Source organism: Eschscholzia californica, unplaced genomic scaffold (assembly GCF_041429995.1).
Source record: "Eschscholzia californica isolate CP2 unplaced genomic scaffold, dmEscCali1.0.p SCAF_4, whole genome shotgun sequence".
NCBI classification, from domain to species: domain Eukaryota; kingdom Viridiplantae; phylum Streptophyta; class Magnoliopsida; order Ranunculales; family Papaveraceae; genus Eschscholzia; species Eschscholzia californica.
Window position 1 is genome coordinate 34,669,393 of NW_028238461.1, and position 21,365 is coordinate 34,690,757.

The 21,365-nt window shown below is 36.3% G+C and overlaps 1 protein-coding gene across 2 annotated transcripts; it reads right to left on the reverse strand.

Moving 5' to 3' along the window:
• Nucleotides 1–618: 618 nt before the first annotated feature.
• Nucleotides 619–5,494, reverse strand: LOC147544286 (putative methyltransferase PMT20). Of its 2 annotated transcripts, none has more exons than XM_086638574.1 (8): nt 5,051–5,494; nt 3,811–4,109; nt 3,535–3,683; nt 3,250–3,445; nt 2,711–2,921; nt 1,890–2,565; nt 1,731–1,808; nt 619–1,193 (listed from the first exon to the last, which is right to left on the reverse strand). In XM_086638574.1, exons 2-8 carry the CDS (start codon nt 4,084–4,086, stop codon nt 971–973), a joined length of 1,809 nt encoding a protein of 602 aa, XP_086494700.1. In that variant the 5' UTR covers nt 4,087–4,109; nt 5,051–5,494; the 3' UTR covers nt 619–970. The 2 variants fall into 2 exon arrangements, with proteins under 2 accessions (XP_086494700.1, XP_086494701.1); XM_086638575.1 differs by having other exon boundaries at nt 4,594–5,151.
• Nucleotides 5,495–21,365: the final 15,871 nt, after the last annotated feature.

Sequence of the window (21,365 nt, forward strand, 5' to 3'; positions counted from 1 at the left end):
TCAACTCACAAAACTCAATTTGACACATAAGACTACTTGAGTTTTTTACAAAAAACACTCTCCAATGCAACACTCAACTAAAGTCTCAATATGATGTGGCAACAATAAATATTGAGATACTCAAAAGAAAACTCAATTGTTGAGTTTTCTTTTGAGTATCTCAACATTTATTGTTGTATCTCAATTGGTCCACATTAACATTTATTATATTAAAATAAGAACCAAAAGTAAATCTAAAGCAAATCTTGAGTTTTTTTGAGTGTTGCATTGGAGATGAATTTTAAATTGAGTATCTTAATAGTGCAACCTAGGAAAGAGAAACTCAACTCATACTTGACACATTAGATTAATTGAGTTTTTGTTGAGTGTTGCATTGGAGATGCTCTAAGAAGACATAAAAAATATCTATTATATTACTTTCAGTTTGATTCTTAAAAAGGTTTCATTTTAGACCCCTATTTGATCTGTAAATACCAAAAAAGTTAATTTTAAGAGAATAAAAAGTGAAAAACTTTTGCAATATCAATATGAAGAGGCCACCATGCTATGTGAAGGGCCACCATGGGCTATAAATACCATCCCAAAACCAAAATGGAGAAAGAAAGAGATAGAGTCACATCACAAACCAAAATGAATAATCACTTAGAGCAAATATCATTTACTAGACCCAAAAAACAGAAAAAGAGAGTGAAGAAACAAATAATAGAATCAAGATTTCTAGGTCATCTATAAAGAATATATTTATACCAGAAGAAGCAAATGAATCTTGGACTTATTTTTGGATTACTCAACACCTTATAAAAATCTGAACTTTGATGATATGGAGTAGTCTTTCTCTTTCTGTGGACCTCTTTTTACTCCTCTTACTCTGTCTCTACTTTTACTGAATTCAAAACTATCTGTTACCCATTTTTATAAAAGCTTTCGCCATTCATCCATGTTCAATAACATCTTTTGAGTACGAAGCTTTTCATCTTAAGCTCTGATTAGAAGAATACCAGAGTTTCTTCTGACAGATCAAAACCTTCTCATTCTCTACACCATACTCTGTGTTTTCTTTCCGACAAGTCCATTTCATTGCCTTCGCAATGGTTGATATCGCATCTATAAAGTAGCTAGATTCTCGGATAAGAGCATAACCACTAGGACGTAGAATCCTGTCCATCTCCAAGAGTACATATTTCATATCGCACCTAACAAAAGAAACAAATCTGAATCAGTATCCGGACGCTTATTCACTCGCAGTATCGAGTATAAGATTTGTAGAGTAAAATTCGATTCTTGAAAGTATCGAGTATGAGATTTGTAGAGTAGAAGTCGATTCTTGAAGCAAGTTCTACCTAGTGTTATCGAGTATGAGATTTGTAGTGTAGAAGTTGATTCTTGAAGCAAGTTCTACCCAGTGTTAACGAGTATGAGATTTGTAGTGTAGAAGTCGATTCTTGTAGACCAGTTCTACCTAGTGGTTCTTATCAACCGGTCTACGGGATATAAGCAATTGGAATAGTATGGGTTATAGGTTTGTCGTAATTGTCCTTTCCTCGAAGGATTTTGAGGGTTTTCTCACAAGAAGGCTAAGAAAGAGTCAATTACACTAGTCGTCAGCATCTTTGGTAATATTTTGATACCCTTCCTTTCTTTATAAACCAGATTTCTGGGTTGAGTTCTACACTTCCATGCTCAAAAAGTGTAAAAAAAGTGTGGCACCTTTAATTTAGAAGGAATGTTACCTGTGACTTTCTGCAGTAAAAAAACCATCGAGATGAAGGAGATCGTATGTCCGAGGGTACGTCGAGAATGCCTCACACCTAAAGGATAATAAGCAAGTCAAATTCAAATTTTAGAAGAAACAGCAAGTACTTTATGTGATTAGGGAAAGATGAACTTACCAGTCATGGTATGTACCAATCAAACCTCTATCATAAACAATAGCAAGGGTATTTTCCGAATATGATGATACGACATTCATCACCCATAGAGGATCGCCACTTACACCTGCAGCGAAGCCTCCGTATACTGTATTCATATCCATAACATTTCGTATCTTATCGGTACCAATGGCCGGAAGTAGCTTTTTGTAATGCTTCACACGAACTTTCCATTTACTTTCATCATGCTTGAAAGCACCGGCACTACCACCATGAACACCTGACATGCGTTCAGGGGGGACATGGAGCCTCTCAGGCCACTTTGCTAATGACTCCAGGCCTGATTTTTTGTACTTCGGGTTTGGAGCAACAACACAAGGGCGAAAAGGAGTGTACCATGCTGCATCTGGTTCGGTTCCATCATCACATTTGGGTGGGTAGACATCTGGGTTAGACAACTTATCATAACATTTGGTGTCCATGGACTTCTGCCAAACAGCAATATCATCTTTCTTGTTGTATAATTTGAAACACATGGAGGTCAGATAATCCTGTAATTTCTCATAATCCGATTTTTGTTCCTCGATTGTGGTGTTCCATCCCCTCCATCGGTGTTCATAGTTGACGGGTGGGCCTGACAAGACCCAGAAGCCTCCCGGACGAAGAATCCGGTGTATTTCTAGAAGGTAAAGTCCACCTGAAAATACGACGTTTTTAAGAAATTACTCTTGGTTGGTGTTTGAACGATTTGATATCCCCACAGGAGAACAAGATGAGTTTAGTGGCTATATAGGAAAGGGCAAAAGGATAAGCAAAACGAATCTTAAAATACAAATAATTACCGAATTCTGTCCATGGGATAAGGCATCTTGAGCAATGAGCCATATCGAATGAACTGGAAGGGAAAGGAAGCCGCTGAGTAGAGATGATACCCAAGATCGCTGGAATCCCACGTTCCAGTGCAAACTGGACTTGAGCTTCGTGATTATCTCTCGGTGCAAGAGAAACAGTCAGAATTCCTCGATCTAACAAATCACCACCCCAACTTGCAACCTGTTAAGTCAAAAACCGAGAAAAGAAGTCCTTCTATTACATTCATATTAATTTCAAAGAAACAGGGCCATAGGCAAGGGCAAACTACTATAGGCTAGCCGGCGATGTCATAGAAAACCTCCAGTTTACTCTATCCACTATCGTAGCCTATAGGAGTATCCTGTATAAACCAGCTACCTCGAAAGAGATTTCTGGTCCAGCCTAGGAAACAGCTTGAAACCCATAACTAGTTTCTCTAACACTTACGTGTGAAGATACACAAACTTAACAGATTGTGTGGCTTACTGAACAAAATTCCAAAAATGAGTGAGATATTCAAAGGACTCACCCCACAACCAGTATCCAGAGCAGTTCGAATAGTTCCGTCTTTCATTCCAGGGATCAATTTTTGCATCAAATTTACATATGCACTAACTCCATTAGGGAACATAGTACCTCCACCAGGGAAAATAAACTTGTCTCCTTCTTTCTTTAACCAGTGCTGATTAGATTTCTGCTTATTGATCCAATCGTACGGCACGTTTCTAAAGGTATATACATGAATTCAAATCAATTAAAAAAGAACTTAACGAGCAGATCTAGTTGTAGAAAATAGCAATTCAAGTTATATTACCTATACCAACATTCATTTTTGCTCTTAGGCCACTTAATCGGTGGTTTGTAACCGTCTGGTGGGGGAATTAAGCACACTTTGCGTTCTGAGATTGGAGGACAGTGACGTTCAAAAAATGAAAGTCGATGGACACTGTACTTCTTCCACCTCTGAAACATTCAAAGAAAGAGTTTGATAATAAATACATATGCTGTGGATCAGATCAGATGAGGAACATGAATCTCCCTAATCCTACTCAAAAGAAAGTGGTAACTGGTAAGAATAAAAGCGTAATACCTTTGGATCTGTGCACGGTGTGTAATCCTGTAAGTCGGCGCTGCATTCTGGGAAAGTAACTGGCTTAATCTGGAGAGGCGATATCATGTCCTTAGAAGAAGATTGAACTGGTTTTGACACTTCCTCGACAACTAATTTGTTCTTCTCAGAACAGAAAATCCCACCGAGATAAAATGAAAAACCGCATACTAAAACAAACATTATAGTCATGGGGATCAATCTAGACTTTTTATCAGGGTGAGTAAGTGGCTTGCCATCTCTATCTTTGTTCTTCATTTTTCTTCAAAAGATCAATTACCCTGCATCAAAGCATCCTAGAGTTCAAAATCCGAATTGTTTTTAAATACAAAGAATCAAGTTTAATTCAGCTATCGAGTCGTAAATCAAATTACAAACATAGATTTCCTACATTAATAAGATCAGATCTTCCTTACCCAAATCTCAAAAAAAAAATTATATAGAAAAAATTATTGGATCTCAGAATAATAATTTAATAATAAGTTAGACAGAGTTGAAATGACACTCAACACAAGTAATACATCACTTAGAAAGAGAGCAAGATCCTTCATAAATCAAGAATCATATTAAATAATATTATAAAAAATCCTCAAGTCTTTAGAGATTTTCAATGAATCATTTAATCAACTAAACCCTTCATCAAAAAAAATTTAATCAACTAAACAGAGTGCAACTTATCAACAAAAAAGAAAACCTATAGATCTATTGTTCAAATTTCAGGTTCTAATTCAAGATCAAGTAACAACTTATGAGAAAAACAATAACCTTTTTCTCCTCCTTCACTCAAGATCTTGGGACCAATAACTAAATGTTCATAAGCATCCACTCTTTTTCCCCACTAACTCAAAACGATAGGAAAAAAAACAGAGTTCCTCATGTACCCATTCAATCAGCAACTCTCTCTCTCTCTCTCTCTCTCTCTCTCTCTCTCTAGCCTACTACTACTATCCAATAATCTTTCTCTCTCTAGTTTTTTTGATTCACATTTTACTTACTCAATGATGATACAAACAAAATATAAAGTGAGATAGAAGGCATTTTCATTAATGAGATCTAGAACTTTAAAAGTTAATTCGAGTTCATTTAAGGCAATTCTTGGTTTCTTACCAAGAAAATATCAATTCTTTAGAAAGAAAATAACCCAAAATCCATAAACATAAAATAAATAAATACCCAGATGAACAAATGCAAATAAAAAACAAAGATCTGTAAAAGGAATTACCTCTATGAAAAATGTCTTCTTTCTCAATTAAATTACGAACGAATTAGATATAGAGAGAGAGAGAGAGAAAGAAAGAAATGGAAGAACGTTTGTCTGACAATGAAAAACTTGTTCCTGTGAATTTTTATAAATAAACTTCTTATCTCCCAAGATCTCTCCTTTACCCTCTCTTTCTCTCTCTAAAACTTTTAACTTTGTCTCTCTGAAACTATCTCACAGTAACAAATTCTAATAAGTAGTTCTTCCTTCTGAATCTCAGGTTAAAAAACAAAAGCCAAGCAATCACACGCACAAACAAAGAAGAAGGTCTCATTTATGAATTTACTCATGTAATTTATCTAAATTACGATAAACCCTTTAATCGTTTTATTGTTAAGATTTACGATGACGTTTTGTCGGTGGAAATTAAGAAAATTTCGGGTTTTTTTCAACTGAATTAAGAGTACTGTCATCCTCAGATTCAATTTTTCTGTGACCGTATCTCGAGGAAAACAATGGGTTTTAGAGCTAGGGATGATGACATCCGTGTGGAGTATTAGACTAATTTTGGTAGAAGCTTCTTGGTAAAGCAGCGCCGCTAATATGGAATTTATATTTTGATCCAAATTTGGGAGGTCGTTAAATGTTGCCCACTGCTTTTTTTTTTTTTTATTGAACTAATGTTGCCCACTGCTGATATGGAATTTACAGCATGTGTTGCTTCATTTTAACTTTGCTAGAAATGTATGGTTTTATTTTCAATGTTGTTTATACTGATATTATTTCAATCCTAGAATGGTTATGGAAAGACTTAAGCAAAATGTAGTTCATTATTAATGACTTACATTTTGTTACTATCTTATGGTTCATCTGGAAAGTTCGATGTGATCATTGTTTTCAAAACACTATTATCTTCCTTCATAGGTGATTAACCAAATACTTGCACTCGCACACATTCTAGGTAACCTCAATATGATAATCAAGCAATTACGATGACCAAATTTGACCCCACCTAACTATCCATACCTCAAAATTGATGTTTATCCATACCTCAAAATTGATGTAAATGCATCGTTTATTGATATTAAGAGTTGTATTTTTATTACCTTTATCATCCATAATCACCAGACACAATTCTTAGAAGCCAAAGCGGCAACACTCAGAGCTCCGAGAAGTGAAGGAGGTGAAGCAAAAGCTATTTTATTCGGGGTCTGATGGGCAATAGAAAATGATTACAACCGGTATAGAAAGTGATAACCAAAGTCTGATCCAACACTTTGAACAATCCAAAGAAAATGATACAATGACAATCGATAAAACATATTCAACATGTCAAAAATCTCATTACGCGGTTCAACAACATCAAGTTTTTATACAACAATAAAGCACAAAATAACCTTAAAACAAGCTAGCAAAATGAGACCAGATGAAACAAGGCAATAGATTCTGGAATTACATTCCTAATTTCATTTCAAAGTTGTATGCAATCGTAATCTTCGCTATTAATAAATATTTCGTATCAATAAGAAAAAGAGTGGCATATGTATTAAATAGAGTTATTTTAATGATCTCTGAAGAAAGAAAAAAGTTTAAAATGAAAAAAGAATAATAATTGACAATTAATGATGATTTTGAGTTTTTCTTAAATGTCTCATTTAAAATGCTCTAAGAGCGTCTCCAATGCAAAACACCAAAAAAAGAAAATCTCATAATCACAAGTCAAGTCTCAATTAAGATCATCTTTCTTAGAGCATCTCTAATGGAATACTCAAACTCTAAAACTAGGAATTCTAGTTTTTCTTAGAAAGTATTTCACCGATATGACACTTATTAGACACTAAATGATGATAAGAAACCCAAGGCATGACCCTCGGTTTTGAAGACCCAATCGCCAGGTCAAGAATGATCAATTCGAACAACTCTAGAATGCAGAGTCGAACTCCCAGAGCAGGAGGATGGTCGTGTGAAACAACTTTGGAATTCTTCGTTAATGGCGTACTATGGTGTGATGAGATTGAGAAGAACCTAATGCAAAAAAAAGATTGAGAATAACCTTTTGAAATTGAAGGATCGCATTCAGATCAGAGGAAGATACAGAAGAAGATGATGACACAACAGAAGGAACTCTCTGAGATTGGGTCACTTGTTGCTGTAGTATTCGGGATGTCTGAGTGGGCGATTAACTTGTTTTTAAGGAAGGGTATGGAGACTGACAACGAGAAATAAATGATGAACCTCATAATCAAGGTACGATAGGAAACTTTCGACTACCTGGGACAAAATAGAATAAGAGAGAGGTCATCTGCAGAAGATTAGAAATCCGTTAGCATGATAGTGTATGAGTTACTGCTGTGTAGTGAGAAAGATGCTAGCAGGGGCGGACCCATTAAGAGACTAGGCCGGGCAGCTGCCCGGCCTGGAATTTCTAATTTTCTAATGTAACTAGGGGTAATTTAGTAAGTTCCGTGCTATAATCACCTTAGGGTTTACTATTGTTTAACCTAACTAAGTTTTGGGCGACAAGGAGCACAGAGAGGTGAGGGAGGTAACGAAGGAATTAGGAGGAAGAAATTCATGGAAGTGTTCAAGAATCAATTGAAGAGGGAGAGTTTTCATGGCGACATTCAGGTGATTCTTCAACTACCCAAGATATCCCAGAAGCAACTAAGTTCTATTCGAAAGGGTTGGATTCAGTATCAATGTCTTTACTCTCAGATGGTTTGAATTTCAATCTGGTCCTCTCAAACTCCCTCTTATGGAACAAAAATTCTACTTCCATGTCTCTCTCTAAACCAACCCCATTGATCCTCATGTGTTTTCCATATTCAATCAACTACTGGTCTAGTTACAACATTAGATATTACTTCATTCGCAGTGGGTTTTATTATCAGTTTATTTGATTGATCTGTACAGATTGGTCATCCCTTTATTATAACAATACCCCAATTTCAGAAACAACTAAAGTGGGGGTTTTGGTTGTCCTAGTTGCTACTCAAACTAGTTGAGCTGATGGTGTTTGATAAAATGCCCAAATGAATGGTATTATCCGATTGCTGGAGTTTTTGAGTAATGCCTCTATGTAATTTAGACATGGTTTTGTAAGTAGTAGATGCAACTGAAATTGAAGATAAGGTTTGCCCGGCTGGACTAAGAATCCTGGTTCCGCCCCTGGATGCTAGGCCACTGATGGGTCATGAAAATGTCCCATCTGAGTCGTTTAATTTAGTCGAGTTAGTTCGTTTCGAGTCTTTATTATAATAAAATGGTTGGTTTTCTTGATTAGGTGTCTTTTGGAGAGTTAGGTGTGAAAAACGGTTAAAAACGAGGAAAAGGTGCATGAAGGATATTTTGGTCATTTGGAGTGAAGGAAATTCTGGTAATTTGGCCAAGGTCAGTGCGTGGTTGAAAAGTAGAGGTCGAGACGAGTCCGTAGGAGAAAACGAAAGTCAAATCGGAGTTCGGATGAGTGAAATATGCAAAGTCAAAGTCAGTCAACATTTGGTGCACATTTGGTCAACACTCGGGACAGTGTCGGGCACAGATTTGGCGCGCGGTATACAAGAAGACACGTGGCGCAATATGGAGGTTGGAGCATCTAAATCGCGTGTTCGCGCTAAGCAGCGAAGTGGGACCATCGTGAATCATCCAGTGTAGCGCGTCTCAGCGAGCTTCGGTAGTCCCTTGTTCACGTCTTAATCTGGACCGTAACCTTCCGCGTGTCCTAGATCGGACGGTTCCTGTGCATCCCGTGTTTTATACTTATTCCGTGCACCCGTAGCAACTTAACTTGGTAGCGCCCGTCTCCACGTTTTAATCTCAGCCTCTCGCTTCCGCGTTTTCAAGATCCGACGGCTTCGGATGATCTATCCCTTTATTGCTTAATCCCGTGTAAACCGAAGCTGTTTAGCTTACTTGCTACCGACGCGTGTCACACTCTTAACAGCTCAGATCCGCGCCCTTCCAAATCCGACGGTTTCTGTGGCCGATTCAACTTATTATCTTACACCCGGCTACACTAAAGCATCCGAAACCCATTATAAACCCTAGCCACCGACCAGATTGTTCTTTTAACCCCTAGAATTCCAATTTTGACCCTCAGCTTTCCATTTTTTTACCAATTTTAACCCCAACTCAAACCCTAACCCAATAAATAAATCCCTTTCTCCTCCATTAAAACCTAGACTTCAACAACCCTCTCAAAAGGCTTCCTTATCTAATTTCTAAGCCACTTCTCCTTCTATCTTCTAACCCTAAAAACCCATCTTCTTCTATTTTCTCTACCACCTTCATCTTTTCTCTAGATTTACTTTCTCCTTCTAATTTCTTCTTCTAACCTTCTAATTTCTCCATACCTTCTTCTCTAAAATCTCTTCTTCTTCTATCTCTCTTCTAAATTTCTCTTCTTTTATCTTCTAATAAGCTATTATTTGGAGTTTTGAGCAATATTCTTGAGATACTTGGAGCTTAAATTGGACATCAAAATGGAGATACATGGGAATATGGATTGGGAACATTCTTGGTGATTTCTTTCCATTAATCTTTTGTAATTCCATTTATTTTATGAATTCAATGAATATTATTTTAGATTCCATGAGTAGCTAAATTTTGTATCTAGGGTGTAGAGGAAACCCATATTTGGGCTTATTTTGAGATATGTTATAAATCAATGAATCCTTATATTGAGCTTCAATGCCTATTGATTGTCATTTCATGTTGATTCTATAACCTTATTGTCATTCATGTATTATAATTAGATATTTCATGCTTTTATTGAATTATTAGATGAGATATGCCTTTTAGATCTTGAATGATAGTGTAGGAAATTAGTCTTATATGATAGTCAATCATACATTCTTGATTTTGAATTGTGTTATTAAAGAATATATTCCGAAATCTAAATAGTTTATTATGTTAGATTTTGAGTGATACATGAGAAAAGGGATTTGTTAATTAATGCATGTTTTAAGTAGTCCATTTATGTGGTGAAATCGAAAACCCTAGATTCTTCTTCTCACCTTGATTTCATATTCTTATTAGTCTATTAGTATTGCTTTCTTTTTTTCATAGTAGTTTCCAAATCAAATCAAGAGTTTGAAAGGGGGTTTAATTCGAGATTTAGATAAAATAGCTTGTCCTTTGGAACGAAACTCGACTTATTAGAAATACTATAACTTGACCCCGTATACTTGCGGGAATAGACCTATTTTTAGGCCTATCAGCCACTCTATTAGAAAACATTTTTCAATGCAACACTTAAGAAAAACTCTAAAGCTTAAATTTTAACCGTGAAATCAATTGATTTCTTTATCTAGCAATCAGGGATCTTCAAGAAGACACTCTAAATTTAGAGTGTCCTCCTAAGGATCTCTAAATAAGGGGGGGGGGGGGGGGGGGGGGGGGGGGGGGTAGTGGATAGGGATTTAGAAGGACATTCGTAGACAAAATGTCTCGTAGACAAAATGTCTCGTAAATGTCTTTATAGACATTTCAAGGCATTTGATTCATGGACAAAATGTCATTATGGACATTTCAAGACATTTGGTTTAGAGACAAAATGTTTTTAAGACATTTCAACATAATGAATCCATGGACAAAATGTGTAGTGGATATTATTATTGTTACTTTAATTATTATTATTATTATTATTATTATTATTATTATTATTATTATTATTATTATTATTATTATTATTATTATCTCATAATGGATGACAATCGGTAGGCATTTATTATTTTAGTATTATCATTATTGTCTAACCATAGAAAATAATATATTTGTACTCATATTTTAAAAATATATTTTTCGAGTTTTGTGGACATATGTGGATATCCGAGGACATTTATGGACAATTGGTGGACATTTATTTATTTAATTTTATCATTACCGTTTAATCATATGAAATAATATATTTGTACCACAATTTAAAAAATATATTTTTCGGCTTTCGTAGATATCTGTGGACATTGATCAACAATTGGTGGACATTCATTATTTTAATATTATCATAATCGTCTAATCATATGAAATAAAAATAATTGTACCATTATTTTGAAAATATATTTTTCGACTTTGGTAGCCATTCGTAGATATCTGTGAACATTGATGGACAATTGGTAAATATGTATTATTTTATATAGTATACTAATATATTAATATAATAATAATGTAATATAGTAATATGATAATAATATCATTATTACTATAATATAATAATATAATAATATAATAATATAGTAACATATAATAAGATAATAATAATAATACAATAATATAACAATAATAATAATACAATAATATAGTAATATAAGAAAACAATGTAATAATAATAGGATAATAATAATATAATATAGTAATAATATAATATAATATAATAATACAATAATATAGTAACATATAATAAGATAATAATAAAATAGTATAGTAATATAATAATAACATAATAATATAATAATATAATAATAGTATAATATAGTAATGGCAATAATATCATTATTACTATAATAAAGTATTATAGTAATTAATATTTTTATATATTATTTATTATAAATTATTTAATCTAATTTGATAATAAAAAATATTTTTATCTTTCTAAATGAAATGTCCACAAGTGTCTTCCATATTTTGAGAGACATTTTCTCTCCAAAAGCTCTCCAAATTTACAGTAAAATGTCCTCATATGTCTCCAAAACCAATTTGTCTTGAAATGTCCTTAATTTCGTGTCTCTAACGAATGCCACAGACATTTCAGGACATTTGATATGTCTCAAACGAATAACACGGACATTTAGAGACATTTGGAGACATTTTAGATGTCCCCAACAATAACACAGACATTTGGTGACATTTAAAATGTCCACAACCAATAACACAGACTTTAAAGGACATTGCCATGTCCCTCCAAATCCCCAACCACTACCCCCTAAAATCTTGTCGCACAACTTTATAGATTCATGTTTAATTTTACATCGGAGATAATTTAAAAAAAAAAAACAAGAACGTGTGTGTTTTATTAGAGATAATTTTGGGAAAGAGGTAAACATAAAGTGTCGGCTATTACAGTAAACATTAATGCATGCTGTACATGAATTTTGCATTAAGATGGAACTCTGTTTTATTTTGTTGTTTTCATAAAGTAGAGAGAAAATTATAAACAAAGTGACAGAAATAGAGTGAGAGTGTGACTATTGATTTCATTATTCAATCTCAATGCTATTATTTCAATGAGTTCACATGGGTGTGGGGCTCCCACCTACTTTTGTACTTTACCTGAATGAAGATGACTGATTTAATATAAAGTAATTAAAATACAAATACTTAATTAAAGACTTGAAGGATTCTAATTTTCCAAAATCTATATTGATTCCTAAAGTTTATAATATTACCCCTTCAAATACCTCTATGTTATAGAATGGTGCGGACCAGCCTTCCGAGCTGCTAGTGATATTGTCCGCTTTGACACACTTGAACCTCACGGTTTTAAAAAGCCTCACTAGGGAAGGGTGCTTAACCTCTTAAGAGGAGCACAACACTCCAGTCTCCCACCAATGTGGGATTGCTTTACAACACACCCTCCCAAGACCACATCATAGTAGAGCGAATCATACTGATAACGTGTTATAGGATGGTGCGGACCAGCCTTCCGGGCTGCTAGTGATATTGTCTTCTTTCACACACTTGGGCCTCACGGTTTTAAAAGGCCTCACTAGGGAAGGGTGTTTAACCTCTTAAGAGGAGCACCACACTCTTGTCTCCCACCAGGGGTGGCCCGTGACCAAAGCCACCAAAGCGGTCGCTTTGGGCCCCAAATAATCAAGGGCCTCATGTTTCATATTTCGTATGTAATTTTCAAAAAACTAAATATATTTTAAACCAATTTCCAACACAATTTAAGTTGTAGCTTGGTTGTAAAGGGTTTAGATCTTAAATGAAAGGTTAAGGGTTCGATTCCTACTATATGCATTGTTTAAATTTTACTTAATTTTTTCTAATATCCATTGTATAGGGGCCCCAATTTTTGGTTTCGCTTGGGGGCCCCGATATACTAGGGCCGGCCCTGTCTCCCACCAATGTGGGATTGCTTTACAACACTATATCATTCATTGCCCATTGACCATTGTTATTACCTCAATAAAATCCAAGTTTCCTTAAGATCAGAGATGTAGGCATTGGGTCGTAGAGCAGCAATACATCACTTGCGAAAAATTCTAAAGTATGAAAAATGATTTTTAAGTAGTCTCTTTTCTATTTTAACATTTAAAGGTTCTCTTTTTGAAATGCTTTTCCAATGGAACACTTGAAAAAAAAGACTTATATTTAATTATAAAATTAATGGAATCGTTTAGGTGGTACTTTGAGATCATATAGAGGATACTCTAAATTTATAGTGTCTCTTAAGGATCCATACATTAAATGTCGTCCCGTCATTTTAGAGATTCAAGTTGAGTTTTACATTGGAAATAATTTTTAAAGAAAAATTCGGAAAAAAAATCTATGTGGCACTCTGTGCTTTAGAGTGAGTATTAGATTGGAGATTCTCTTACGTCTGATTACGCTAGTTGATGAAACCAATATAAAATTATAATTTATAAAACACTAAAGTTTTTAAGACTGATAATCTTGATTTTGGATCCAAAAGTTGAGACCTAATTGTTGTTTCTCTAGTTAGAAGTCGATAAGTGATTTCTCTCTGTCTTTTCTTGATTAAGACAAAGTTTTCTTTCTCTAATTTATAGAGAGATAGACGGTAAGCGAATAATGATTTATCAATATTCCTTCTTTCGGATTAACCGAGTTAGATAAATATTAATGGAGTCGAGGCGAGAATAAATTTTATTTCCTTAAGACATTTACACCCCCGTAACAGTACCAAACGTTAGGGTGTGTGTCTTCGGGATACGACGACTATCCTTTCAGAATTTTAAGATGGTACTTCTTTATTCTGAAAACTGACGAACCGTCAGATCTTGCTTAATCTCGCGGAGTGAGCGTGATTGGATCTGTCTCGAAAGTTGCCTAACGAGTGAAACAGATGCCGTTAGATGAGATCTAAGAAGATCCCACCTCTGCCCGACACGGAGTGAACGCCCAGCGTTGGATCCTTGCGGATCCAACGTTCCTGGACGCGTCCCAACGCGATCTCGAGAGGATCCGCGCGCGTCCGTTGGATGTGCTCGGGTAGAACGCGAGTTGTTCAGGTATGGACGTGCTCGCTTCGCCTAGATGGTCCCCAATCTAACTTTGTCCATTTTGACCTTATAGTTCCTAATTTAACTAATCTTCGTTCAAACTTTAAACTTGATTTCTCATTCATCCAGAATCGGATTTGAGTGATTCTTGGCTCTAAATTGAAGAGCTCGACGAGACGAACGCAATGGCCCATTACGTTTTTGAGTTTGACGAGTCGGGTCGAGCCAAAATCGGCTTTGATTCTAACAATCCCCCACATGAATAAAAATTCGAGTTACTATGATATATGCAGACATACTATACTGACAGACTGACACTAGTAAAGCTCATATGTGGAACTTCGCTACATCAGAAGAAGGTGTCTTTCGACTTTGAACCTTTCCTAGTGAGTAACTACAAGGTCTACAAGGATGGCAGTGAACTTTTCGTCTTGAACTGAGTTCTGGGAATTGTAAGCCAAAATAGCTATCACACAGCTAATCCCTTACTTACTTAGGTTCTCGGTTGTTTTCATTTCGACCCTGAGCAATCTCGATTTCGTGTATGCTTTAGAGAATTTGGTCTTGATGACCTTCCGATAGAACCGGCACTAGTTCACACACATATAGGTTACCAGTAATAACTTACTCTGCTATACCTCACGTTAGAATCAAGTTCTAAGTTTTCGGATCTATTAAAAGCTTGTATGCTTAACCTCTCAATGCAAACAATACTAATTTCATCCTAGGAATGGGTCAGAGATAGAAATCTCTTACAGTGTTACTTTCGAGTCAGAATATAGCTTCAGTTGCCCTTTGAACCTAGATCATGGGATCTCCAGTCATCTAGGTAGGGTTTCACCATGCCTGTACTCATTTACTTTATATAATTTATAGTTACGATCCCTTGAGAGAGAAGTTGCTTAACGGTATTATATCTTCAACAAATGTGTCGAGACTTACTGTTGCACATCTTTTTAAGTGTTTGTGCAATCGTTGTTTGGTTATCGCAGTTAATGTTGATTGCAGGCACCGACTTTGGGCATATTGGAATATTTTCAAGGATTTGTCGCAACCATTCTACCTCTTCCCCTGCTTTATCTAGAGCAATGAATTCTGAATCCATTGTCGATTGAGCAATGCATGTTTGTTTCGAAGATTTCCAAGATATGGCAGCCCCTCCCAGTGTGAACGCATATCCACTAGTAGACTTAGTGTCATCGTATTGGATATCCAATTAGCATCTGCATATCCGTTTAAGACTGCGTGATATGTGGTATAATGGAGTCCGTACTCCTTCGTCTTTCTTAGATATCGTAACACTCTCTTATAGCGTTCCAATGTGTGTTATTCGGGTTACTCGTAAATCTACTTAGCTTAGTAACTGAGTAGGCTATGTCTGGTCAAGTACAGTTCATTAGATACACCAGACTTCCGATAATCCAGGAGTACTCTAACTATCTTACTCCTTTACCTGTATTCTTCATTAAGTGAATACTTGGATCTATTGGAGTATTCGCCACTTTCAGGTCATCTTTGCTGAATTTGTCTAAGATTTTCTCAACATAATGCGTTTGAGATAAACTTGTCCCTTAAGCTATTTTGGAAACCTTAATTCCAAGAATGATCTCTGTTTTCCCTAAATCTTTCATGCCGAAAGTTTTCGAAAGCATCTTTTTAGTTGTATTAATGACATCTAAGTTATTTCCCATAATTAGCATGTCATCCACATACAAACATAGAATAACACATCCTTCAACAGTGATTTTTGTATAGACACATTTATCACATTCGTTGATCTTGAGTTCATTTGATATTAATGTGTCATCAAACTTTAAGTGCCACTGTTTTGGAGCTTGCTTTAGCCTATATAGTGATTTCACTAATCTACACACTTTCTTTTCTTGACCCGGAGCTATGAACCCTTCTGGTTGGTTCGTTTAAATTTGTTTTTCGAGTTGTCCGTTTAAAAAAGCGGTTTTCACATCCATCTATTGAATTTCAAGATCATACAAGGATGTTATAGCTATTAACTCTCTTATTTAGGTCATTCGACTAACTAGAGAATAGGTGTCGAAATAATCTAACCCTTTTTTTGTCTAAATCCCATTGCTACAAGTCTTTCTTTATACTTGTCTATAGAACCATCTGTATTCAATTTCCTTTTGAAAATCCATTTGCAGCTTGGAGGCTTACAACCCGGTGGGAGGTCTACTAGCTCCATGTGTGATTTTCCATGATGGATTCTATTTCACTATTAACAACTTCTTTCCAGAATTGAGCTTCTAGAGTAGCCATTGCTTCTATGAAGGTCTGAGGTTCATTTTCCACCATATAGGTTAGAAAATCAGGACCAAATATCTTGGCTATCCTTGTCCTTTTACCTCTTCGAGGTTCAAGTGTTGTTTCCTCGGTTCCCAAATCATCTTCTTTAGATGTTTCTGGTTTTTCCTCTTCCTCGGTTCCCAGCTCGGACCTACAGCTCAGACGTGCATGGGACGCGACCACCAGCTGCGATCGAAGCATCTGGACACATCTTGGAGACGCGTCCAGAGCTCTAGACCAGACGCGTCTGGGAGGTTCTGGGTGTCTCGGACTAGGTCCGAGACACCTAGTGCTGGTCCGGTCCAGCACCAGACGCGTCTAAGACACGTCTGGTACATGGACTAACGTCCTGGCTCCGGCCAGGACATGTCGGCCCTATGGGCCGTGCTATGTCCGGACCTTCTCCGAGCCTTTTTGTAGGTTTGGGCCGGGACTTGTCTAGGACGTGTCCGGGCTTTTTCGAGGCTTTTCGGACCACGAAAAGGGACCATCATTCGAGTGGGAGTTTTTGCCAAATTTTCTTCCGATTCCAACCAAATAATTTCAAAATTAATCCGGGCCATCCAAAAGGCGAAAAGGGATTTCTCTTTAAATTGATTTATGAAATCATTAAGAATCGAACCAATATTTTTTCCGAAATTGACCCGGGCTTTCAAAACCCGAAACGGAGTTTTTCTTGAAGTTGATTTTAGAAATCATAAAAGATAAAACCGGAACGTACCATTAGTCGAATTCTTCGAATTTAGACTTAAGGTCCGCAATGTGACATGTGATGTCGACAAAAGTGTCTCCAAGAATCATGCATATATAATTCTTAGCCTTAATATATATATGAATGCATGTGATGTGAATGCGGGAAACTAGTATGGCCATAGATTTGTTTCTATATTCTTGTTTTAAGCACGGATGGGCGCATATTTGTAATTAATTTTAATTTCAAGTTTATACGATCTGCGAATCGTTAAAGTCTTGTAATTAGAGTTTAGGGTCTATGAGTCCATTGAAGAAACTCAAGGAAGGAATCCAAAGGCGAGTGGGAGAAATCAATGGAGGTTCAAATATGGAGATCTAGACGAACCAAAAAACGAAACAAGAAGCAAACCAAAGGAGATTAGATCTTCTAGGTTAGGGGCCATACTAGGATCCACGTCTGGTTGATTTATTTTCTCGCGCGCATTTACTTACTTATTTACACTTTATGTCGTGGATGTTAGTTAGGCTAAATATTTCACTATAACAAACGCCAGACTAGCGTAAAAGTCCCCAAAACGTAATCTTGAGTAATCGCCTATCCAGATTAAGACACTCGTTGCGCCCTTGTTCGAGGAAGGTAGGTCGGCCTTCGCAGAGTACCTCCTCTACCTTGGGTTAATGCGGGTAGGTCTATAGAAGAGGACTACACGTCTAAATGGTTCTACTCAACGAGATTAGCAAGAGAGTCTTGGATACTCGAGGCAAAAGGATAGATTATTCATTCATTAATGAAATCTATCAACCAAGAGTCATAAGGTATGATCAGTGAAGTAGTTCGCTCACCCGGAAAGACGGAGTCAAATGGTAGGGCCTTCGTCCGCTTTACTCCGAAGAACTGGGGTCTTGGAATCACTTATTCAATCGGGGACGATTTTATTGAATAATGTGGGAAAACTAATGTTTTTCAAAAACGATAACGAGTTTTAAAACTTTGCCATTTCTTTTATGTAGTTTTATGATGACACAAAGAAACGAGTTCAACTTTAAATCACACCTAAGGGAGGTGTTGATCCACTTCCTAGAATGGAAGAATGAATCCGATAGTAGTTCTCAGATTCAAAAGGAAGGTCACTAGAATACCCAATCCCAATGTTGACTCATACAAGAGAAGGTCAAAAGCCATTTGCAAGCAATCGTATAACATTCTCTTTGGAAGAGTAATGGATGCTAGCATAACCATTAAGACAAACTGAGGAAGAAATTCCTACAGAAGTCATAAATGGAGAGGTACGAGACCTCAAAGGCAATCTGAAAGTCATCCTAAGGGAAGACAACAGAATACATCTATCACCCAATTCAATATCGATTGAACAAAGATAGATAAAGACCTTAAATGAGTCACTCAGGTTGTTACGAACAAACTGAGCAGAACATACGAGAATATCCAGTCTAAGAAAGGTTCTTGAGATTTGGTACAAAGAATCTAAGAAAGAGCTCTTGAGATTCAATGGGGCAAAGGATCAGTCAAGTGAGACAAACATTTGATCAAAGAAAAGTAGTTGTCGAGTACATGATCAAGAGTATTCCTCGTTACTGTGAATGTTTCCAAACAATGGCTACACCATTTAAAAGGAAACTACCTTTAGTACATAGAGGACAAAAGGAATGACATTATGAATTCCGGTTCCGTATCCTTGTTAACAAAGTTAAAAACAAGTATCTTAAAATTCCTTCATCAGGTATTTTAAACCGGATATGCAGCTCGGTAAAGCTCAAGGAAATCACATACTTGATTGAAAGAAGTAAAGATCCAAGAGGGAGAAGAAGCAGTAATGCTAAGGATGCTGAAAGGGATCGAAGTCTTCTCTTAGACACTGATCTAGCTTAGAACATTTTGTTCTTCTAAAAACATCTGATGTTTTAAACCAGTGATAAATTAACTGAAGGTTAACATCGATAATGGCTAAAATCAAGAGATTCAAACTCATCAACTTCAGCATTGTCGATTTGGTCTTAAGGACTAATTGACGAAGTCACCCTTTCAAAAGAGCATAAGACTGGTAACCTATTAGCACTCATACAGTATTATGCAGACCTATAAGTTTACTTGTAGAAGCTAACAAGAGCTACTTCAATATGTACTCTGATAACTTCAGAACGTTTGAAAGGCTCAAACAAAGTACACACCGAAGCAATGAATCACTTTGACAAGAAAGATTAAGCCATCCGATTAGATTGGAGTGGTGAAAACTTGAGTCAAACACTTGATAACCATCAAAGGAGTTAAGAAACAGTTTCTAACTCTGCTCCATGGAACACATCCGACGGATGGTGGTTTCAGTGGGAGTAATCGAACATTACTATGCATGATTCAATCAAACATGGGTTAAAGCCCGTCCTCCGAATACTTTGGGATATATTCTAGAACCGATTGTTTCCACAAATTTACCAAAAATCCGTCTAAAAGTTAAATCTTGTGTAAAAGTGTTTTACGAGCGTTACAAAAGTAGCTAATATCTGACGCAATTTCTTTTTGAAAGAAGTTTGGGCTTCTTCCACAACCAATCAAGAGAACAAAGTGTTTGTTGCTCATGATAGTATTCTTCTAGTAATTAGCACACCTAGTAGTCTGAGAGAAAAGTACTAACTATTACAAGAATAAGTGGGAGAAAAGTACAAGTCGATTTAATTCGATCATGAGAAAAATCATGAAGAGTCATGAAGAACAATCACGAAACTTGTACAAGACGATTGAATTCGACCAAGAGCAACAAACTGCGGCTCCGCGGAAAAGGAAAGGTTAAAGATATGATCTTATAAACCCACCGCACAAAAGCGAATGTCATTCGCAGGAGAACTCTCAAAGCAAGTGAAAGTGTCTCTAAAGGAATATCTCAAAGTAGTTGAGAAAATTCCAAATTGTTGTTTAAAAGCCCTAAAAGGTCAAAAGTAAAATCTCAAAGACTTGGAAAATAAAGGTTATTTCTGAAGAGATAAAAGACCTGCGCAGAAACAGAAATTGACTCTAGATTTTGGCTAGAAGCCAATGTCATCATGGAATCCATATCTCGTCAAGACATGAAGCTTGATAATTTAAGCCAACGGAAGACCTAAATTGGTTTTCTAAAGTAGAAAACTGAGAAGGATGAAAACATTCGTGTTTCCCGAAACTAGACAAGAAGAATAAGATTCTTCCAATCAAGTTATGTCCATAGGCATGCTTCAGAAATCCATCGACGGATTAAAAGCACGCAAGAGTTGGAATCTTCGATTCAAAGAGACAATCAAAGAAGTTTGATTCCTGAGCAATGAAGAAAAATCTTGAATGACGAGTTTCAAGAAGGTAAGTGGGAGAAACAAATCTTCCGGGTCCGTATGCAGAGTACATACAAAAGATTGAGTACGACATAAGATGTTGTGTAACAGTGAACACATTGACTCAATAAAAGGACCATACACAAGGATGAAATGCCATTTTGGGCATCTGAAGATCGATAAGCATAGATGATAAAACGACAGTCCATTGATGATAAAACATTCCGAATAGGTTTGTCAGATACGTGATCTGATGAATGAAACCCTATTAAGTGAACTTGGAATATTTATTGTCAAATCCCTATTCCAGGTCATTGCATGGACAACAATGACTCATGAAGACTAGTACGGGAGTCGATGGAATAACGCAGTTTCATGGGCTATAGGAATAGTGTATTCGATTCGACTACGTGGGTGTGTAAAAGGTTTATACACTGGATAACCCTCTAATGAGAAGTACATCACTCTTGATGAACGTCAAATACTTCTAAGACAAGATTGGAGAGATTCCTCAAAACATGAGTGCTCAACTCATCTTATGTAAGGAATGTCCGACTTTGGTTCCGTCAAACACCGCGCCGTAAAAGGAGGTTATAAAGACAGATACTAGGAAGGACATGATAGACATGAAGTTAAGTGAGAGCACAAGAATGGATTGTGTCATCCTAATCACATTAGGTCAAAAGTGTCTCAAGGCCACGACCACTTGATGAGTGACAACTGAAATGCGTGGCCGCGCTCAAACGGATTAAGAATTAATTGTTTGTCTTTTACAGTTGTACTCGGAGATCAAGAAAGTCTGAATGACGTGACATATAAGATGGGATACTAAATTGACA